A 21,251-nucleotide genomic window follows, 5' to 3' on the forward strand; every position below is an offset into this window, starting at 1 on the left:
TGTCTCACTTTCTCTGATAACATCATGTGCCTGGAGCATAGTTAAGTTTGCTAGTCTATAAATGTTGGTTGAATCATTGGCAGCCTAATTGAAAACTGATTCAGGATTGACAATACACATCATGGCATACCCTAAGTTTTTGGTAATTTTGTTCAGCAGTTCTGGCTTCTGCTTTTTAACCACGTCCATGACAGCATTATATACATCACATATCTTCACACCTAATAACAAGACAGAAAAGAAACATTTAAGTATCTTTCAGGAAAAAAACTCAGTAACATTTTAAATCAAAATTTACGGCCCCTAAAGCAGTGTTTCTCAAAGTGTGAATTAAACAGTCCACTCCCCCATCTTTTTTTTTTTTTTTTTTGAGACAAGGTCTCACTCTGTCATCCAGGCTGGAGTGCAATGACATGATCACAGCTCACTGCAGCCCTGACCTTCCAGGCTCAAGTGATCCTCCCACTTCAGCCTCCCAAGTAACCGGGACTACAGGCATACACCACTATGCCCAGCTAATTTTTTATTTTTTGTAGAGACACTGTCTGCCATGTTGCCCAGGCTGGTCTCAAACTGGGTTCAAGCAATCCTCCCCACCTTGGCCTCCCAAAGTGCTGGGAATACAGGTGTGAATCACTGCACCTGGCCCCATTCTGAATCATATCATTTGAAAATCACTTATCCAGGAGGACAGTGGAACACCAGTTGGTCTCAAGGAAATACTTTTAAGAGTTGATAAATGATATCACATTAAAGTTATTATACATTTTCAAAAACAGATCCTTGTGGTGGGCCTATGCCATTTATCACTAAATGGGTGAATTACTGTTATGAGGGCTGTGGCCTTAATTTTTCAGGATCTAGAGTATGAATGGTTTATGTCAAACTAAAAAGTAGTCTAGATATCATGGCCTCAGAGGGATCTTTATCTTCATTAAACTATCTATGGTTATGATTTCCAACAGGATTTCTTTTTTTTTTCTTTTTTTTGAGACGGAGTTTTCGCTCGTTACCCAGGCTGGAGTGCAATGGCGTGATCTCGGCTCACCACAACCTCCGCCTCCTGGGTTCAGGCAATTCTCCTGCCTCAGCCTCCTGAGTAGCTGGGATTACAGGCACGCACCACCATGCCCAGCTAATTTTTTTTATTTTTAGTAGAGACGGGGTTTCACCATGTTGACCAGGATGGTCTCGATCTCTCGACCTCGTGATCTGCCCGCCTCGGCCTCCCAAAGTGCTGGGATTACAGGCTTGAGCCACCGCGCCCGGCTCCAACAGGATTTCTTAAGACCGACTTAGAGACACTGTGGAAGAATGGTGTCTGGAAACTCAGTATTATCCTTCATATCGATTTGATGTAGGATTAACATTATACATCCTGTTGGCAGAGACACAAATTTTCAGAACTTTCTAAAACTAAAGAATAGTAATAAGGCCAAGATATTTTGTGAAGATCTGGACAGAGAAGGCCTTAACAAGTCAAAGAGGTTTCTATAAACATCAATGTAAACTACAATGACCATTCATGCTTGAAAGAAAAGCAGATTCAAGACCTACATGCTAGCATGATTCAACATTTGTAAATCTTATTCTGTTTTTTTTGAGACAGAGTTTGGCTCTTGTTACCCAGGCTGGAGTGCAATGGCGCGATCTCGGCTCACCACAACCTCTGCCTCCTGGGTTCAGGCAATTCTCCTGCCTCAGCCTCCTGAGTAGCTGGGATTACAGGCATGCGCCACCATGCCCAGCTAATGTTTTGTATTTTTAGTAGAGACGGGGTTTCACCATGTTGACCAGGATGTTCTCAATTTCTTGACCTTGTGATCCACCTGCCTCGGCCTCTCAAAGTGCTGGGATTACAGGCTTGAGCCACTGCGCCTGGCCCTCTTACTCTGTTTTTAATATGACAGTCTCAGAGACATAAACATAACACTTATGACATTTTTTTTGTTTGAGAAAGGGTCTCAACTCTATTGCCCAGGCTGGACTGCAGTGGCACAATCATGACCCACTGCCAAGGTATAATTACGACTCACTGCAGCCTTGACCCCTCAGGCTTAAGTTATCCTCCCCCACCTCAGCCTCCTGAATAGCTGGGACCACAGGCATGCACTATCATGCCCAACTAATTTTTTCATTTTAAATTTCTTATAGAGATGGGGGCCTCATTGTGTTGCTCAGGCTGGTCTCGAACTCTTGGATTCAAGCAACCCTCCAGCCTCAGCCTCCCCGTGTTGGGATTACATGTGTGAGCCACAGCTCCTGGCCAATGATATTTTTGTTACATAACTTCCAAACCTCCTTTCCTAAGGCACCTCACCATGTCTTAATTCCTTTAGCAGCTCCTCTTGAAGCTGGAGTAAAAAGTTGTAATTCTCTTGAACTTCCTGAGAAGGATCAACCATCAAAGTGCGAACAAGGTTGGAGCAGTAAGACTTGAAGCGAATACCCATGGCACAAGTGATAGCCCCAAAATGCATATGATTCTTGTCACTAGAGACCAAGAAGAAAGAAAACATTTCATTACACAAACTAGCAAAGTCCTTGGTATCAACAGCATACGGTATCAGTAATCACTACTTTCCTCTGCCATATCTCAAAGTTGTGGCTAAGTAAGGATCTAAACTTTTTTGTGTTTTGTTTTTAATAAACCAGTTTATAAAGTCTCTGGAGTAAAAGTTAGTGACCATAACTTTTAGGATAAAAATTCAGTGAGAAAGTGAGTACTGCATTCTAAAAATGCAAAAGATACACTGAACTGTATCCATTATAGTCTAATGGTATGGTTGTGAGGAGTCACTTATCCACTAGTCCTCTATGAATTGTGAGTTGTTATTAGTCTCAAGTGAAATTAACAGGCACGGAAGGACAAATACTGAATGTTTTCACTTTTATGTGGGAACTAAAAAATTGGATTACATGGAGATAGAGAGTGAAAAAATAGGCCGGGCGCAGTGGCACAAGCCTGTAATCCCAGCACTTTGGGAGGCCGAGGCGGGTGGATCACAAGGTCGAGAGATCGAGACCATCCTGGTCAACATGGTGAAACCCCGTCTCTACAAAAAATTAGCTGGGCATGGTGGTGTGTGCCTGTAATCCCAGCTACTCAGGAGGCTGAGGCAGGAGAATTGCCTGAACCCAGGAGGCGGAGGTTGCGGTGAGCCGAGATCGCACCATTGCACTCCAGCCTGGGTAACAAGAGTGAAACTCCATCTAAAAAAAAAAAAAAAAAAAAAAAAAAAGAAAAGAAAAAATAGATAACAGAGACCGGTAAGGGTAAGTGTGGGGGTCGGGGCAGGCAAGGATGAAGAGAAGTGGGTTAAGAGGTACAAAGATAAAATAAGATAGCAGGAATAAATTTAATGTCGAACAATGACTTGGTGACACTATATGTTATGTACGTGTAGCCCAAATTTCAATGTACCTCAAAAATTTGTACGAATTAAAAAAAAAATAGGCTAAAGCCAAAATGCTATATTATGAAGTCTTCACACTTACCTCACCACACTGAACTTGAGATTATAGTTCCCACCACTCTGAATGATAGGAGGGTAACACATTTCCACAGTAGAAGGGTCTGCCCCAGCAAGGTATTTTTTCTCTTCAATGGCCTTTTCCACAGACTCAGCCAGTTTGCTGTGTCGAACTTTCTATAAGAACATCCAGAAATAAAGTAACACTACAGGGTAGCAAAGAGGGGTGTGTGGACACTATAGGGATTTGAAGACAAAATGTATCCTGTTATCAGGATACAAAAAAATCTTGGCAGGGCATGGTGGCTCATGCCTGTAATCCCAGCACTTTGGGAGACTGAGGCGGGCGAATCACAAGGTCAGGAGTTCAAGACCAGCCTGACCAACATGGTGAAACCCTGTCTCTACTAAAAATACAAAAATTAGCCAGGTGTGGTGGTGCACACCTGTAATCCCAGCTACTCAGGAGGCTGAGGCAGGAGAATCACTTGAACCCGGGTGATGGAGGTTGCAATGAGCTGAGATGGTACCACTTCACTCCAGCCTGGATGACAGAGTGACATTCAGTGTCAAAAGAAAAAAAAGTCTTATGACAATGGAGGCAAAGCAAATTTGGAGAACAAAATGTAGGAAAGCTATTCCAAGGATTCTCAAGTAAAATAATGGGTTACCTCAAGAAAACATAATGCAGGCTTACCATTATTTTGAAAGGGAGATGATAATAATTACCACCAACTTAAGTGTCAAAGTCTTAATTTCAAAGGAAGCTGAAGAACACACCAACAAATTTGCATGATAGACTTAGTCACTACTTCATTAAAACAGTAAAAAGACCCTCCCATCTCCATTTACCTCATCTGCATCAACTATTTCCATGACTCTCTCCTTGAAGAATTTGTTGAAGACTTCAGAAGTGATGCTGGCTGCTTTCTTCATTAGGTTGAGTTCCCCATCCTCCTTTACAGCGATGGTATATGCCACAACTGCACTGATATCTATCTGTAGTCAAAGTGACAAGAGTTTCTAATATGCAAATACAGAATTACAAAAGTAATGCATCTCTCCACTTTGAATATTATCAGTGATATTTCTGTTATTTAACAAACTGTTCATCACTAGTTTGCAGAATATTCAAATATTCTCTTCTTGAACTGAATAAACATTTGAAATAGCTCTGCCAGGTCACTGTGTCTATTACAAGAGGTGTTAAGCTAATGTACCACTTAAAATGTAAATTGCCCCCTTTAGATGTTTTTGTAAAGGCAGATAGAAGAAACACAGAGAAACAACAGAAAATGGGTTTTTTTTTTGAAAAAGAAATTTTGTTTCCAACTCTGAAGTGGCTAGCCTATCTCCTAAATGTCCCATCTACTGGCTGAAAAGTAAAACTGGCACACTGCTCAGCCAAAGGGGATAAAATGTGAAAAACATACAGTTTTCCCAGAACAAACATCCTGCACTATCTGTTATGGAAGCCCGTCATATTTCTGTCTTCTCAACTTTTGATTTGCTACTTCCAGTAGTAGTCTTACTTTGTCAAAGCCTTCTTTGTTAAGGCTGTCATTCCAGCTCTTCATGAACTCTCCAGGGAATTTGTCTTTGCTGAACACTCCAATCTTCTTGCCATTCTTGCTTTCTTTAATGGCTTCAATCATTTTGTCAAAGCTGCTCTTATTACTTTCATTCTGTCAGTGTCACAGGGAAAAAAAGGAGTCTGTTAATTAGCTTTAGAATAAGACATGTTTTACTAGTAACAGGCAGAGGAATATTCTAAATTATGGAAAAAATAAATTCTCCTCCCATCCCCACCTACTTTTTATTTTATTTTATTTTTAAAGAGACAGGGTCTTGCTTTACTACCCAGGCTAGAGCCCAGTGGTGTGATCACAGCTCACTGCAACCTCGAACTTCCAGGTTCAAGCAATCCTCCTGCCTCAGCCTCCCAGGTAGCTGGGACTACAGGTACGTGACACCATGCCTGGATAATTTTTTTTTTTGAGATGGAGTCTTGCTCTGTCGCCAGGCTGGAGTGTAGTGGTGCAACTCACTGCAACCTTAGCCACCCAACTTCAAGTGATTCTCATGCCTCAGCCTCCCGAGTAGCTGGGATTACAGGCATGTGACACTATGTCCAGCTAATTTTTCATGTTTTTAGTTAAGATGGGGTTCTGCTGTCTTGCCCAGGCTGGTCTTGAATTCCTGACCTCAAGTGATCCATGCACCCGTCTCCCAAAGTGCTGGGATTATAGACATCAGCCACTGCACCCAGCTTTCCTAGATAATTTTTGTATTTTTTGTAGAGATGGGGTTTTGTCATGTTGCCAGGCTAATCTGGAACTTCTGGGCTCAAGTGATCTGCTCACGTCAGCCTCCTAAAGTGTTGGGATTACAGGCGTGAGCCACCATACCTGGCCCACCTGTAAGATGCCTTCCCATCTTTAAGGAAGATTGTAACATACCAAAAGTGGGCAAAACATTTCTTTAGATATTTTTATATACTCAGGTGAAAGTGCTGCCCTGAGTTGACCGGACTATTCCTTTTTTTTTAAGACAAAGATTCTCATGTTGCCAAAGCTGGTCTCAAACACCTGGGCTCAAGCAATCCTCCCACCTCGGCTGGAACTACAGGTGTGTGCCACTACGCCCGACACAACTATTCCTTTCCTTCAGGAACAGTTAAGAAACTCAAACACATAAGTGAACAATATTCTGAGAAAACATCCTATGTTAGGTGGGCAGTATGACAAAAAAGATCACATTTGATACAAATTGGAAATGACTGACAGTGTCCCCAAGAATGGAGACCTAAAGTCAGTGTTCACCAGAATTTCACAGCCCATTTGTCCTGCTGCAGAACTGACAGGATTATTGAATTATTTTCTTCCTAATGGTGAAGACATGATAGAACTTTGTAATTACAACCACAGCCACCTATAATTTCCCCTGTGCATTCTTTCAAACTCCTACAAGGCATTTTTGTTAATCACTTTTAAAGGTTCTTTCACATTTACGACACTTTCTTTATTAATCCTGACCTTTTCTCGTATTAGCAGTGTGATGGCAGGGGCTCCATTAGCGTTCTCATTGCCTTTAGTATTGGCAATCTGTTTCAAGAACTCCACTTTTTTCTTGCTGGCCATAAAGATGATTTTGTCATCACAGAAGACCATGATGGTATCAGTGAGTTCATAACCAAAGAGCCATGTCTACAGGAAAAGACAACAGTGACAACGGTATTTACAGAGAGAAAAATTAATGAACTCATATACTGTATATAGAAATAAATACTTATAGACAAAATGAGATGTCTGAGATTAACTCCAAGGTAATCAGGATGGGGAGCCTGAAGTGGATACAAATTAAGCGAGATCCGCCAAGAACTGACAATGTATTAGAACAGGACAATGGCGTTCAATGTATTATTTTCTCTATTTTTATATGCTTCAACTACCTATAATTAAAACCATCAAATCAGTTGAACAATTTGTGTTTACAGGAACTATATCAATGTTTAGTAAAACAGAAATGCATAAAACAGGGAGAGAGTAATACAGAACTGTGTTACTACCTCCTGAAAGATTACCAGTTGCCTACCAATTATTCATTTTTCCTCCTCAAAAAACTGAGTTTCTTTTTTTTTGAGACAGAGTCTTACTCTGTCACCCAGCCTAGAGTGCAGTGGCGCGATCTCAGATCACCGCAACTTTTACCTCCCAGGTTCAAGCGATTCTCCTGCCTCAGCCTTCTGAGTAGCTGAGATTACGGGCACCTGGCTACTTTTTGTATTTTGGGTAGAGACGGGGTTTCACCATCTTGGCCAGGATGGTCTCAAACTCCTGACCTCAGGTGATCCACCTGCCTTGGCCTTCCAAAGTGCTGGGATTACAGGCGCGAGCCACCGCACCCGGCTGGAACTGAGATTTTTAACTGGACATACTGCCCAGCATGAAAACTCTATTTCCCATCCTTTCTTACAGCTAAGTATGATCATTAAGATCAAATTTTGGTCAATAAGTCATAAATGTAAGTACTGTGTGGAACTTTAAGCAAGTCTTGTTTTTTTTGTTTTGTTTCGGACAGTGTTTCACTCTTGTTGCCCAGGCTGGAGTGCAATGGCATGATCTTGGCTCATGGCAACCTCTGCCTCCTGGGTTTAAGCAATTCTCCTGCCTCAGCCTCCTAAGTAGCTGAGATTATAGGCATATGCCACTATGCCCAGCTGATTTTTGTATTTTTAGCAGAGATGGGGTTTTTCCATGTTGGTCAGGCTGGTCACAGACTCCCAACCTCAGGTGATCCACTGGCCTCAGCCTCCAAAAGTGCTGGGACTACAGGCGTGAGTTACTGTGCCTGGTGTAAGTCTTCTTAAAAAGGAAAGGTGAACTCTCATTTTCTTCCCTGTATCTTTTTGCTTGGAATGTAGAAACACCTGCAGTTCTAAAGCCATTTTGCACCATGTGCAAGAGAGCTATGTTCTATGGGTGGCAGAACAGAGAAGTGGAAAAAGCCTGGGTCCCTGAAGACTATACATAAAGAAAAGAATATTCTGTTTATCTCACTGTTACTTAGGTTTTTGTTATTTGCAGCTAAACCCGTATTAATTGATATTAATACTTCCTTTTCCTTATGTTCTAAATCAGTGCTAAATCCAACTGAACTTTACATGATGGTAAAAATACCATTTATCTGCTCTGTCCAATATGGTAGCCACTACTGAGTACCAGAAACATAGCGGGTGGGACTGAGAAATTCAAACAGGGACAGGGTCTCACTATGTTGCCCAGGCTGGAGTGCAATGGCACGACCCTGGCTTACTGCAACCTCTACCTCCTGGGCTCATGCCATCCTCCCATCTCAGCCTCCTAAGTAGCCAAGACTACAGGTGCACACTACCACACCTGGCTAATTTTTTTTGTATTTCTTGTAAAGACAGGGTTTTGCCATGTTGCCCAGGCTGGACTCGAACTCCTGGGCTCAAGCAATCCACCTGCCTCAGCCTCCCAAAGTACTGGGATTATAGGTATAAGCTAGTGCACCCAGCCAGAAATTGAATTTTTAATGTGGTTACCATACTGAACAGTGCAGTAGATAATCCAACAATGCCAAGGGCTAAAAATTGCTGTAAATTTCTCACCTGTAGGGCAGTTGATTTGGCATAAACAATTTCTTCATCCACACCCACTGATACAACAATGGCATCAACGTTGGCATACTCATCTTCTCCTTTCTGAAAAGAGTGGGTAATTGTCACTTAATTTTCACATTAGCAAAACAGGAATACAGAGTTCAATGTTTACCTAAGATATGCATAATATTTTCCTGGTAAAAATTTCAAGTTTAAGGTACATGCCTGCTTGGCAGTCTCACAGCTATTCTATTTTTTGTTTTTACAGTATTTATTAATTGTTGATAAATATCAAAAGAAATTATTCTTTAGTTCCACAGTTCAGGAACACAGCTCAGTGACAAACTTCCCATGTAATTAAAGGAAATTTTTTATTTGTAAAAAAAATTTATTTATTTATTTATTTATTTATTTCTGAGACAGCATTTCACTCTTGTTGCCCAGGCTGGAGTGCAATGGCACGATCTCGGCTCAGTGCAACCTCCACCTTCTGGGTTGAAACAATTCTACTGCCTCAGCCTCCTTAGTAGCTGGGATTACAGGCACCTGCCACCACGCCTGGCTAATTTTTTGTATTTTTATTAAAGACAGGGTTTCACCATGTTGGCAAGGCTGGTCTCAAATTCCTGACGTCAAGTGATCCACCCGCTTTGGTCACCCAAAGTGCTGGAATTACAGCCGTAAGCCACTGTGCCCAACCCAAAGTAGTTTTTTATATTCAAAAATCATCTTGCACTCTCAAAGATAAGCCATCTTCATCTCAGAATCTTTCAAGGAGTCATAATTTCTACATACACCTTTTTTGGTTCAGCCACAGCAATCTTAATAGAGAGGTGCAACCCTAGGGGTAAAACAAATACTCCAACAACATGAAATCACAGATGCCTGGCCAGAGGCTACATATCTGAGGTTTCATGAGAGCACTGGAAGCCATGGTAGTTTCTGTCCTTGATAGGTTTTGTCAGCCTCCACACCAATGTCCTTCCCTGGCTGATGGAGCAATGGGAGTTTTGTTTTTTGTTTTTTTAAAGCTTTACTGAAGGCCGGGCGCGGTGGCTCAAGCCTGTAATCCCAGCACTTTGGGAGGCCGAGGCGGGTGGATCATGAGGTCAAGAGATCGAGACCATCCTGGTCAACATGGTGAAACCTCGTCTCTACTAAAAATACAAAAAATTAGCTGGGCATGGTGGCACATGCCTGTAATTCCAGCTACTCAGGAGGCTGAGGCAGGAGAATTGCCTGAACCCAGGAGGCGGAGGTTGCGGTGAGCCGAGATCGCGCCATTGCACTCCAGCCTGGGTAACAAGAGCGAAACTCTGTCTCAAAAAAAAAAAAAAAAAAAAAAAAAAAGCTTTACTGAGACAGAATTCACATAAAATTCGAAAGTATACAATGTAATGAGTTTTAGCAGAATTATGCAACCAGCACAATTTTGGAACATTTTAATCTCTCCAAAAACAAACTCTTGTGTCCTTGAGCACAATCATTCCCCAACTCCCCCTACCTCCATCCCAGCCCTAGACATACCACTAATCTGTCTCTATGGCTTTGTCTATTCGGGACAATTCATATACATGGGAACAAATAAAATGTGGCCTTTGTATGTGGCTTTTTTTTGCTTGTTTTCAAGGTTCACCTGTGTTGTGGTATGTCTCAATACTCCATTCCTTTTTACTATTGAATATTTCATTGTGTAGATATACCATATTTTATCTATCTATTCATCAGTTGGGGGACATGTGGGTGGTTTTCACTTTCTGGCTATTGCAAAAACTGTTGCCATGAACATCTGAATATGTTTTATGTGGACATTTCTCTCGGCTATACCTAGGAGACAAACTGCTGGGTCATATGGTAACTTTTTGAGGAATCATCAGACTGTTTCTCACTGTGACTGCACTAGTCACTATTTCATATTTCTAAGAATCTATCAGGGCTCCAATTTTTCCACATTACATGTTAACCAACAGTTTTTATGCCTTTTGATGATAGTCATCTAATGAGTGTAAATTAGTATCTCACTTTTTTTTTTTCTTTTTTTTTTTTTTGAGACGGAGTTTCGCTCTTGTTACCCAGGCTGGAGTGCAATGGCGCGATCTCGGCTCACCGCAACCTCTGCCTCCTGGGTTCAGGCAATTCTCCTGCCTCAGCCTCCTGAGCAGCTGGGATTACAGGCACACGCCACCATGCCCAGTTAGTTTTTTGTATTTTTAGTAGAGACGAGGTTTCACCATGTTGGCCAGGATGGTCTCGATCTCTTGATCTTGTGATCCACCCACCTCGGCTGTTTTTTTTTTCTTTTAAGACAGAGTCTTGCTCTATCACTCAGGCCGGAGTGCAGTGTTATCACCCTAGGTAACTGATGAGCACTCTCAGTGGGAAGATACTGATAGTGTACAGTCATTACTTGGTATCCACAAGGGATTTGGTTCTAGGACCCCCATGAATACCAAAATCCATGGATGCTCAAGTGCCCTATATAAAATGGTATAGTATTTCCATATAACCTACATACATCCTCCTTTATTCTTTATTTTATTATTATATTTTGAGACGAAGTCTCGCTGTGTCGCCCAGGCTGGAGTGCAGTGGCACAATCTCAGCTCATTGCAACCTCTGCCTCCTGGGTTCAAGCATTCTCCTGCCTCAGCCTCCCAAGTAGCTGAGACTACAGGCATGCACCACCATGCCTGGCTAATTTTTTGGTAATTTTAGTAGTGACGGGGTTTCACCATGTTGGCCAGGCTGGTCTTGAACTCCTGACCTCAAGTGATCTGCCCACCTTGGCCTCCCAAAGCACTGGGATTACAGGCGTGAGCCACCATACCAGACCCTCCTGTATTCTTTAATTCATCTCTAGATTACTTTACAATAGCTAATACAACACAAACGTTACATAAATAGTTGTTACACTACAGTTTTTATTTGCATTTTTTATTGTGTTGTTATGTTTTAGTGGTTTTTCCCCTAAATATTTTTGGCTGTGATTAGTTTAATCTGTGGATGAGAAACCCCTGATACAGACCCTCATTCCTGATACAGAGTCGACTGTACCACAAAGAGCACCAATGGATTAAAAACTCAGGAGGCATTAAGTATCAGGAAGGGAATGGGTACATGTATGTATGTGGGTGTGTTCAAGGCTAAAAACATAAGGTCTGGTCAGCAAGATCAAGAGATGGATTCCTAGTTCTCATAAACCCTGGCACAATCCCTAATCCGGCCACAAAATAATTAAACCTTTAAAAACCCTCTTTGGAGAAATGAGATCAGAAAGGCTCCAGACTTAGATACCAGGACCAGCAGATGGCAAGTGCTAAGTACTGGGGAATTAAGTGAACTTGCATAGTGAATTACAATAACTGGTAACAAACGCCCTAAAGACAAGAATTAGATACATTTTTCTTTGAACATCCTGATCGAATTTAGAGAAAACACTTTTAGATACACTTATCTGGGGGTCTTGCATGGAATATGCCAGCCCATTCACTCTATAATTGGACCCACCAGTGGAGAGGTCCTACTCATGCAGAGCATCTAGTTTCTTACTACCTTATTCTTAATATGGATGGTAGCCAAGCCTCAGTGTGATTTCTGAAAAGTCTCCAATATGTAAGAGAAAAAGCAAACCCAAAGGAAAAAAACATTGCATAAGACAGGAGAAAACAAACAAACAAACAAAACCTTAAATTAAAATATCCACATAAGAGAAGTATATTTATATACTTCTATATAACAACAGAGGATAAGAACTCATAGAAATAAAAAATAATAGCTGAAGAAAAATAATTTCAATAGAAGATGAGAAAATAAAGTTAAGAAACAGTCCCTTGGCCGGGTGCGGTGGCTCAAGCCTGTAATCCCAGCACTTTGGGAGGCCGAGGCGGGTGGATCACCAGGTCAAGAGATCGAGACCATCCTGGTCAACATGGTGAAACCCTGTCTCTACTAAAAATACAAAACATTAGCTGGGCATGGTGGCGCGTGCCTGTATTCCCAGCTACTCAGGAGGCTGAGGCAGGAGAATTGCCTGAACCCAGGAGGCGGAGGTTGCGGTGAGCCGAGATCGTGCCATTGCACTCCAGCCTGGGTGACAAGAGTGAAACTCTGTCTCAAAAAAAAAAAAAACAAAAAAAGAAGAAAGAAAGAAAGAAAGGATGGAAGGAAGGAAGGAAGGAAGGAAGGAAGGAAGGAAGGAAGGAAGAAAGGAAGGAAGGAAGGAAGGAAAGAAGGAAGAAAGGAAGGAAGGAAAGAAAGAAGGAAGGAAAGAAGGAAAGAAAGAAAGAAAAAGAAAGAAAGAAAGGAAGAAAGAGAGAAAGAAACAGTCCCTGAATCAGAAGACAAAGAGATTTAACCCATGCCTTTTGTTTCTGAAATTCCTGTTTGGTAAGATCCAAACCTAAACAAAAGACATCACTAATGAAATGGAGGGACCAAAATGATCAAAGAATATACCTACACCACCCCAGGACTGAAGAACATGAGCTTGAGACCAAAATTTCCCCAAAAAGAGGCTTATCAAAGCACACTGCTGTGCAATTTCAGAACAGACAGCATGATCCCAAATTTCAGAGAGAACAGACTTTATATGTATACTGGAAACAGAATCCTATCAGCCTTCTCAAAAGTAATACTAAAAGCTTTGAAGCCAAACAACGGCTTCAAAATTCTGAGCAGAAAATGATTTTCAACACAGAATTTCATACCTACCACATTAACAGAGCAATAGTGTTGACCTTGGTCAACTATATTCTTAACCAAACGTGAGGGCAGACATGCAAGGGCTCAAGACATTTATATTCTTTTTTTTTTTTTTTTTGGTATGAGGTTGCGATGGAGGTAGTAGTGAGCTTTTTATTTATTCTTTTTTGAGACACAGTCTCACTCTGTTGCCCAGGCTGGAGTGCAATGGGACGACTTCAGCTCACTATGGCCTCTGCCTCTTGGGTGCAAGCAATTCTCATGCCTCAGCCTCCAAAGTAGCTGGGATTATAGGAGTATCCCACTATGTCTGGTTAATTTCTGTATTTTTAGTAGAGATAGGGGTTTCGCCATGTTGGCCAGGCTGGTCTTGAACTCCTGGCCTCAAGTGATGTGCCCACTTCGGCCTCCCAAAGTGCTGACATTACAGGCATGAACCACTGCACCAGGCCCATCTTTTCTTGGGAAGTTCTTAGAGAAAATGTACTAAAGAAAAAACAGCACAGGCTCTTGGATACAGGGAACCCAATACTGGAAAGTCCCAAGGTTCAACAGGCTTAAAGAGCAACCTGTACAGATGGAGCAGGATAATGCAGAGGGTAGAGGTGGGAGTAAGGGTGCTTACAAACAAATAGAATAAAATTCTATGAGTGTGAGAAATTTAGAATAAAAGATTGATAACATTATGAAAAACCTGTTGGAATAAAATTAAGGCTAGGGAGATTTTCTTTAACGGAAAAAAAATTGAGGAAATCATTAATGCCAGGAAAAATTAAAAACTGTAGAAAAAAAGGGAGTTAATCATACTTTATCACTTTACCCATCAGTGAAAATATGTATATGAACATAAAGAATGCAAATAGTAACTACTGATTTTACTAAAAACTACGTGGAAAAGATATTAAGAAGGATGGAGGTGTGATAAAGCAAGTGTAACAAAATGTTAACTGTGTGATCTAGGTGGTGGATATATAGGGTTTACTTAAAACTCAACTTTTCTGTGTTTAAAATTCTTCATATCAATGTGTCAAGATACAAATGTTAAGGTATCAGGAGGTAGGGAAGTTGAAATGAGTGGGATGATACAAAAAAGTTAAATTCAGATCTACCATAACAGTTAATAACTGTTAAATTCACAAATCAAGAAAGCAGTATACATAGATATTATTTAGAAATATGAAAGAAACAAAAAAACTCAAAAGTGGTTGCCTCTGAGACAAGTGACTTTATTTTTAGGGCTTTTATTAGAACTATGATTTTGTTTAAAAAAGCTAAGTATATCTACTACTGATTAAAAATAATTTTAAAAGTGAGAGTTAAATAAAATATAATACAGGTGGTAAGGAATCTGCAAAAATTGTGAAGGTGGTATCTGGATGATAAAAATTGGAAATACCACAGCAGAACAACTATCTTCTTTTGAACCAAAAGGATACTGTCTTAATAAAAAAGAAAATGTTTTTGCAGTCTGGTGATAGCTAAATACCCATACAATCTGTTACCACTGTTCACTGAGTGAGTACTATACACCAGGCACTATAGTTGGTAATAGGGATAAAAAGTAAATATAAAAAGTAGAGTTCGCCGGGCGCGGTGGCTCAAGCCTGTAATCCCAGCACTTTGGGAGGCCGAGGCGGGTGGATCACGAGGTTAAGAGATCGAGACCATCCTGGTCAACATAGTGAAACCTCGTCTCTAATAAAAATACAAAAAATTAGCTAGGCATGGTGGCACATGCCTGTAATCCCAGCTACTCAGGAGGCTGAGGCAGGAGAATTGCCTGAACCCAGGAGGCGGAGGTTGCGGTGAGCCGAGATCGCGCCATTGCACTCCAGCCTGGGTAACGAGCGAAAACTCCGTCTCAAAAAAAAAAAAAAAAAAAAAAAAAAGTAGAGTTCTAGGGCTGGATGTGGTGGCTCAAGACTGTAATCCCAGCAATCTGGGAGGCTGAGGTGGGTGTACTGCTTGAAGCCAGGAGTAGAGACCAGTCTGGCCAATATGTTGAAACCCTGTCCCTATTAAAAATACAAAAGTAGCAGGCATGGTGGCACGCACCTGTAATCTCAGCTACTCAGGAGTCTAAGACATGAGAATTGCTTGAACCCGGGAGGCAGAGGTTACAGTGAGCTGAGAATGCATCACTGCATTCCAGCCTGGGTGAAAGAGCAAGATACACTGTCTCAAAAAGAAAAAGAAAAAAAATAGAAAAGTAGAGGGGCTGGGCGCAGTGGCTCACACCTATAATCCCAGCACTTTGGGAGGCCGAGGCGGGTGGATCACGAGGTCAAGAGATCGAGACCATCCTGGGCAACATGGTGAAACCCCGTCTCTACTAAAAATACAAAACATTAGCTGGGCATGGTGGCACGTGCCTGTAATCCCAGCTACTCAGGAGGCTGAGGCAGGAGAATTGCCTGAACCCAGGAGGTGGAGGTTGCAGTGAGCCGAGATCACGCCATTGCACTCCAGCCTGGGTAACAAGAGTGGAACTCCGTCTCAAAAAAAAAAAGTAGAGAATTAGACTATAAAAGCTGAGTAAGCAACATTTACAAATAAAAATCTCAATCTACCTGAGCATTTATTTCCATCTAACTCTTTCTGCTCAGCATTGTTAAAAGGTTTCTTGGCCAGGTGCAGTGACTCACACCTGTAATCTTACCACTTTGGGATGCCAAGGTGGGCAGACTGCTTAAGCCCATGAGTTTGAGACCAGCCTAAGACAATATAATGGAACCCTGTCTCCACGAAAAATACAAAAAAGAATTGGCCAGGTGTTGTGGCATGCACCTGTGGTCCTAGTTATTTGGGCGTCTGGGGAGGTTGAGGCTGTAAGTGAGATGTGATTGTGCCACTGCAAACCAGACCAGTCTCAGCAAGAGAGTGAAACTCTCTCTCCAAAAAAAAAAAAAGAAGTTTCTCTATCCCACTCCAGAGCTGTTAAGGGCTGAGTGCAAGTTGAGGTAATCCACCGTCTGAATGAAATAACAGGAAATGCCTATACAGCTAGCTTTCCATATCTTTGGATTCAACTGAGTATTGAAAGTTAAAACGGCCAAACATTTTTCCATATTATTATCCCCTAAAAAATAAATATGTTATTTACAGAGCACTTACACTGTCTTAGGTATTATAAGTAATCTAGAGATCAAAAATAATGAGAGGATATACATAGGCTATGCAAATCTGATGCCATTTTTTATCAAGAACTTGAGCATTCTTTGATTTAGGTATCTAGGTATATCCTGGAACCAATTACCGACAGATACTGATGGGAGACGGAATTAATTTTTTTTTTTTTAAGAAATTGGATTTCTTTTGCTATGTTGCCCAGGCTAATCTTGAACTCCTGATGCAATCCTTCCACCTTAGCCTCTGGAGTAGTTGGGATTTTACAGGCATAAGCTACTACATATTTTTCTTTCCTGAGCCACAGAAGACAGCTGCTGAATCTTTTGAGAACAACCCAGAACATGAAAGCAAGCCACCATAAAAATCTGCAAAGAGCCAGAAAGCTCCACTCAAGAGAAGCACTGACACTTTAATTCATTAGTTTCTTCAAAGGCATAAAGTTTCTTTTGGAGTCAGTCTTCCACATCCCAATCCAGACAGGTGGTTTAGAGTCACATGAATATGAGTATATGAATGTGAGTATTCCTTCTGAAAACAAATGCTTTTTGACATTTTACGGAATTCTTTGAGATAAAAGGCAGATGAATGAAGTCAAGGTCCACTCATAGCAGGATGTCCCAACAGGTAGGTCTCAAATGATAAAGTGATATGCCCGGATATTGTACCCCTCAGCCCTCAAAGCAGCTGCAAACCTGGGATGGTAGATAACCTCTTTTGTTTCTCCCAATGAGCAGCACTAATCATACTACTTGGTTAAAAATAATCATAATCATGAAAAGGCTGGCAATTCCTGAATAAGGATCTAGTAAGCATTAAGAGGACAAAGAAACATGCGGCCCACTTACACAATCCACCAGTACTGCCTAGGATATTCTGATAAGGTGCAGAAATCCTTTCTGCTCTTACCAGCTCTAACTTAAAAACTAAGAGACAAGACTGGATCTAGAATTAAACCTCCAAGAGTCATAAAACAGTAGTATATTCTAGTCACTACTAAAGGTCTGTTGATTTTTGACTGACTCCATTTTCCTATCTCTAAAATGACACGATTCACTCAGATATAAGGCTTAATATTTTAGAAATTTCTATTCAGTTAAAAGTGCATGATAACGGCAATTGCTTTTAGGGCATAAGTCTTGAAAATTATAATTAAGAAATAATTTTATTTACAGTAGTCTCAAAATATGTACCCAACTGAAAATTAACTTGCAAAGAGGTAAGGTTAGCTCCTACTCCTTTTTTATTTTCCTACTCTTATTTTAAACAAAGGAAAGAAAAAGGTTAGTAGCTTATCCATTCTCTATAACCCTGCGTACTTGTATTTGGAGTGCTGGGACTACCAGGTACAACCACTACAGCTTTTAAGGGCTTATAATCAAGAGTATCTGAAATTAAAAAGTGAGTGTGGAGCCCAAATCATTCTTTAGTTAATTTTAGTCATAACAGGGATTTTTTTAAAAGATGGAAGCTGACAGCACAAGGCTTGGGATTCTTTTTTTTTTTTTTTTTTTTAATTTAAGAGACAAGGTCTCAAAAAAAAAAAAAAGACAAGGTCTCATCCAGGCTTGAGTGCAATGGCGCAGTCACAGCTCACTGCAGCCTCAAACTCTTGGGTTCCAGGGATCCTTCTGCCTCAGCATTCCGAGTAGCTGGGACTACAGGCGCAGACCACCATGCCTGGCTAATCTGTTTATTTGTTTGTTCTTTTTTTGTAGAGATGGGGGGGTCTCATCATCTTACCCATGCTGGTCTTGAACTCCTGGCCTCAAGTGCTTGCATTATTCCAGGCATGAGCCACTGTACCCAGCCAAGCTTGGAATTTTTACCATTAACTTCAAGTTATTCTATTTCAATCCCAGTTTTCTTATTAAAAAAGGAAAAGGCATAAAAGAGAAAAAAGTTATACAACACACCTATATATCCCACAATGTTTCTGCTACATCCAGGAGGATAAGAAACCAGATTTATCCCAGAAAACTACTATCCCTGATTAAGTACATCAGAATGAAAGCACTGTAGGGTGAAGACTGCATACACAAAGAACTTTACAGGTGGGTTCTGGACATATTAACACAAAAGCAGAAAGTCTTATTCATAATAGCCACAGATTTTGTTAACTGGTACATAACTTTATTTACACCATCAGTGTCTTAGCAGTATCTAACATTTTCCCAAGATGATGTCACTAAGGTAATAAGAGGGCCAAAATAAATTTTAATGATTTTTGAAAAACAAAACAAACAAAAACAACAAAAATGGTGGGTGGGGAATAACATGCGTGGATTTAAAGACTATTGTTTTGGTTTTTTTTTTTTGAGACGGAGTTTCGCTCTTGTTACCCAGGCTGGAGTGCAATGGTGCGATCTCAGCTCACCGCAACCTCCGCCTCATGGGTTCGAGCAATTCTCCTGCCTCAGCCTCCTGAGTAGCTGGGACTACAGGCACTCACCACCATGCCCAGCTAATTTTTTGTATTTTTAGTAGAGACGGGGTTTCACCATCTTGACCAGGATGGTCTCGATCTCTTGACCTCGTGAGCCACCGCGCCCGGCCAAGACGATCGTTTTACATTAGGTTTGGCAATATATTTTCAGGCCACAGTTAATTGTCATGTAGAATTTAGAGCCACACATTAGCTTTCACGAATGGTATAGAGAGAATGAAATTATTTGATGAATCTGAATCACTGGGACTAGAAATAATTTTATATCAAAGGTGTATAGTTTCAGAGTTTATGGTTAGAAAAGAGGGTTTCAGATTTTTAGTACTTACTGATCATTAGAAAGTATCAAGGTTTTAAAATGTTCTTCTAACATAGATCATGTTTGAATAATAATATGACAGTGAGACAAGCTGTAAAAAATCATTTGGTGGAAATTAATTAAAAAGTTTAAAAACTAGGCCGGGCGTGGTAGCTCACGCCTGCAATCCCCGCATTTTGGGAGGCCCAGGAGGCGGATCAAGAGGTCAGGAGATCGAGACCATCCCGGTCAAAATGGTGAAACCCCGTCTCTACTAAAAATTCAAAATTTAGCTGGGCGTGGTGGCGCATGCCTGTAGTCCCAGCTACTCTGGAGGCTGAGGCAGGAGAATTGCTTGTACCTGGGAGGCGGAGGTTGCAGTGAGCCGAGACGGCGCCAGTGCACTCCAGCCTGGGCAACAAGGGCGAAACTCCGTTTCAAAAAAAAAAAAAAAATTAAAAATTAAAACGTTCAGCATTCATCTAGCATTGAGTTCTTATTTTTGCTTTTCATAAAATATAACTGAGAATCCTTTTTATTTTCAATTATCTAATGTATTTAGCCTCAAAAGATGAAACATGCACAGGCACCTTTAATATGAATGGCAAGGAAATAACCAATTTCAACGACTTGGTTTTAGTAGAGGATCAGTTTCAACCATAACTTACAAAGCTGAAATGAAAACTGATCATTTTTCTCAAAATGTTTTTCAGGTTTAATTTAAAAAAAATCTTTATTAGCTGTATCTTCCCTTGATGACAGGATTCAGAGGCAGGACTTAAGCTAGTCAACTCAGACTGCATCACAGAATGCAACCCGATGCTTGCTCAAATTAATACCATAAAAATGTTTAAACTGTGGGCATTTTTAAAGCAGCAAAACTGCCTAATCTTTAAAAAACTGAGAACTGCCACAGCTCTTTTTCTGAACACGTGCCCCGGATACGCAACCAAGGAACTAATAAGGTTTTAGGCATCGTTTTGTTTTGGTATTACTTTTGTCTGCAGGCTTTCAGCGTTAGGTCTCTCTTTCTAACCCACACCAGGGCCTAGAACTGGAGGCGGTTGCGCGTGAGCAGTATTTCTTTTTTTAACTCCAGCAAAAGCCCCGCAAACGATAAAGGCTGAGTCCGATTTGCATCCTCCTTGCCCTTCCATCTCTCCTTTACGAAGACGGTTATTATTCTGGCGGGACCAGGGGTGGAATATTGTGGTTCCGGAGGGACACAGCGAGTGCGTGGGTGCGTGGGAACACCGCAGGAGGGGGCAGCAAGACGTGACCACGGAGTAGGAGGGAAGGATGTTGCCTCTTCTAGGGCGGGAAGAGACTGCGAGAGGTGCTGTTATGCATGATCAAGGCTGGCACGCGGGGTGGACGGTGACGGCCGCAGAACAGGGTGAATGCGGGGGATTCCCTGTTACGGGGCAGCGTTCGTGGCCGCCTCCCGTGAACGATTCGGGAGCAACGAAAAGGGGGAGACACTGAACCCAGGAATTCCTGACCGAAAAAGAAAAAAGGGCGCCGAGAAACAGGGTTATTATGGGATGGCTGAGGGGGCTCCCTAGGAAAAATTACGGGATCTTCCTCACCCGCCAATTGCTGTACAGTCTCTTCACTCGCCGATAATAAGCGTCTTTGTCCAGAGTCACAGCCATAGCCCCGGACGCCGCTTCTCCTCGGGTTCCGAGAATCACGCGAGGTCCCGGCTCCGCCACCCGCTCTCGGCCCAGGAATCCCGCACTCTCCCAGTGACCCGGAAGTATCGACCTCAAAGGTGCCCTTTCCGCTTCCGGGTCCCGACGGCGTTAGGGATTTTTTTTTTTTTTTTTTTTTTTTTTTAAATTCTCTCTCGGATGAGTAGGGGGCGGAGAGAAAGAAAAACGGGGGGAAATCAGCAAAATGTGCAATGCAAAGAGTCGATTTTCGCGGGGTTTTGTCGACTTCGCCACTGTTGCACGCGAATCGATATCGTCACGTGACGGTCTGCCTCCGCCCTTAACTCTCAGCCCAGCCGCGGTTTCCAGGACCTCAGACTTTTTGCCGAGGCGGCAGCCACTAGGCGAAGCGAAGGCGGTGCTTGCG

At 41.6% G+C, this 21,251-nt stretch overlaps 1 protein-coding gene across 1 annotated transcript in view; it reads right to left on the minus strand.

Moving 5' to 3' along the window:
* The window catches only part of SUPT16H (SPT16 homolog, facilitates chromatin remodeling subunit), a 36,003-nt gene extending 15,067 nt beyond the window's left edge, over positions 1-20,936 (minus strand). Inside the window, exons 1-8 of the mRNA XM_003924354.4 lie at positions 20,759-20,936; positions 8,608-8,700; positions 6,509-6,679; positions 5,006-5,158; positions 4,326-4,472; positions 3,499-3,650; positions 2,321-2,493; positions 131-221 (exon numbers count right to left, since the gene is read on the minus strand). Coding sequence (XP_003924403.1) covers positions 131-221; positions 2,321-2,493; positions 3,499-3,650; positions 4,326-4,472; positions 5,006-5,158; positions 6,509-6,679; positions 8,608-8,700; positions 20,759-20,824 — 1,046 coding nt within the window. The 5' untranslated portion in view covers positions 20,825-20,936. The remainder of the gene's footprint in view (positions 1-130; positions 222-2,320; positions 2,494-3,498; positions 3,651-4,325; positions 4,473-5,005; positions 5,159-6,508; positions 6,680-8,607; positions 8,701-20,758) is intronic.
* Positions 20,937-21,251: the final 315 nt, after the last annotated feature.

The sequence above is a fragment of the Saimiri boliviensis genome, chromosome 2, assembly GCF_048565385.1.
Source record: "Saimiri boliviensis isolate mSaiBol1 chromosome 2, mSaiBol1.pri, whole genome shotgun sequence".
Classification (NCBI taxonomy): domain Eukaryota; kingdom Metazoa; phylum Chordata; class Mammalia; order Primates; family Cebidae; genus Saimiri; species Saimiri boliviensis.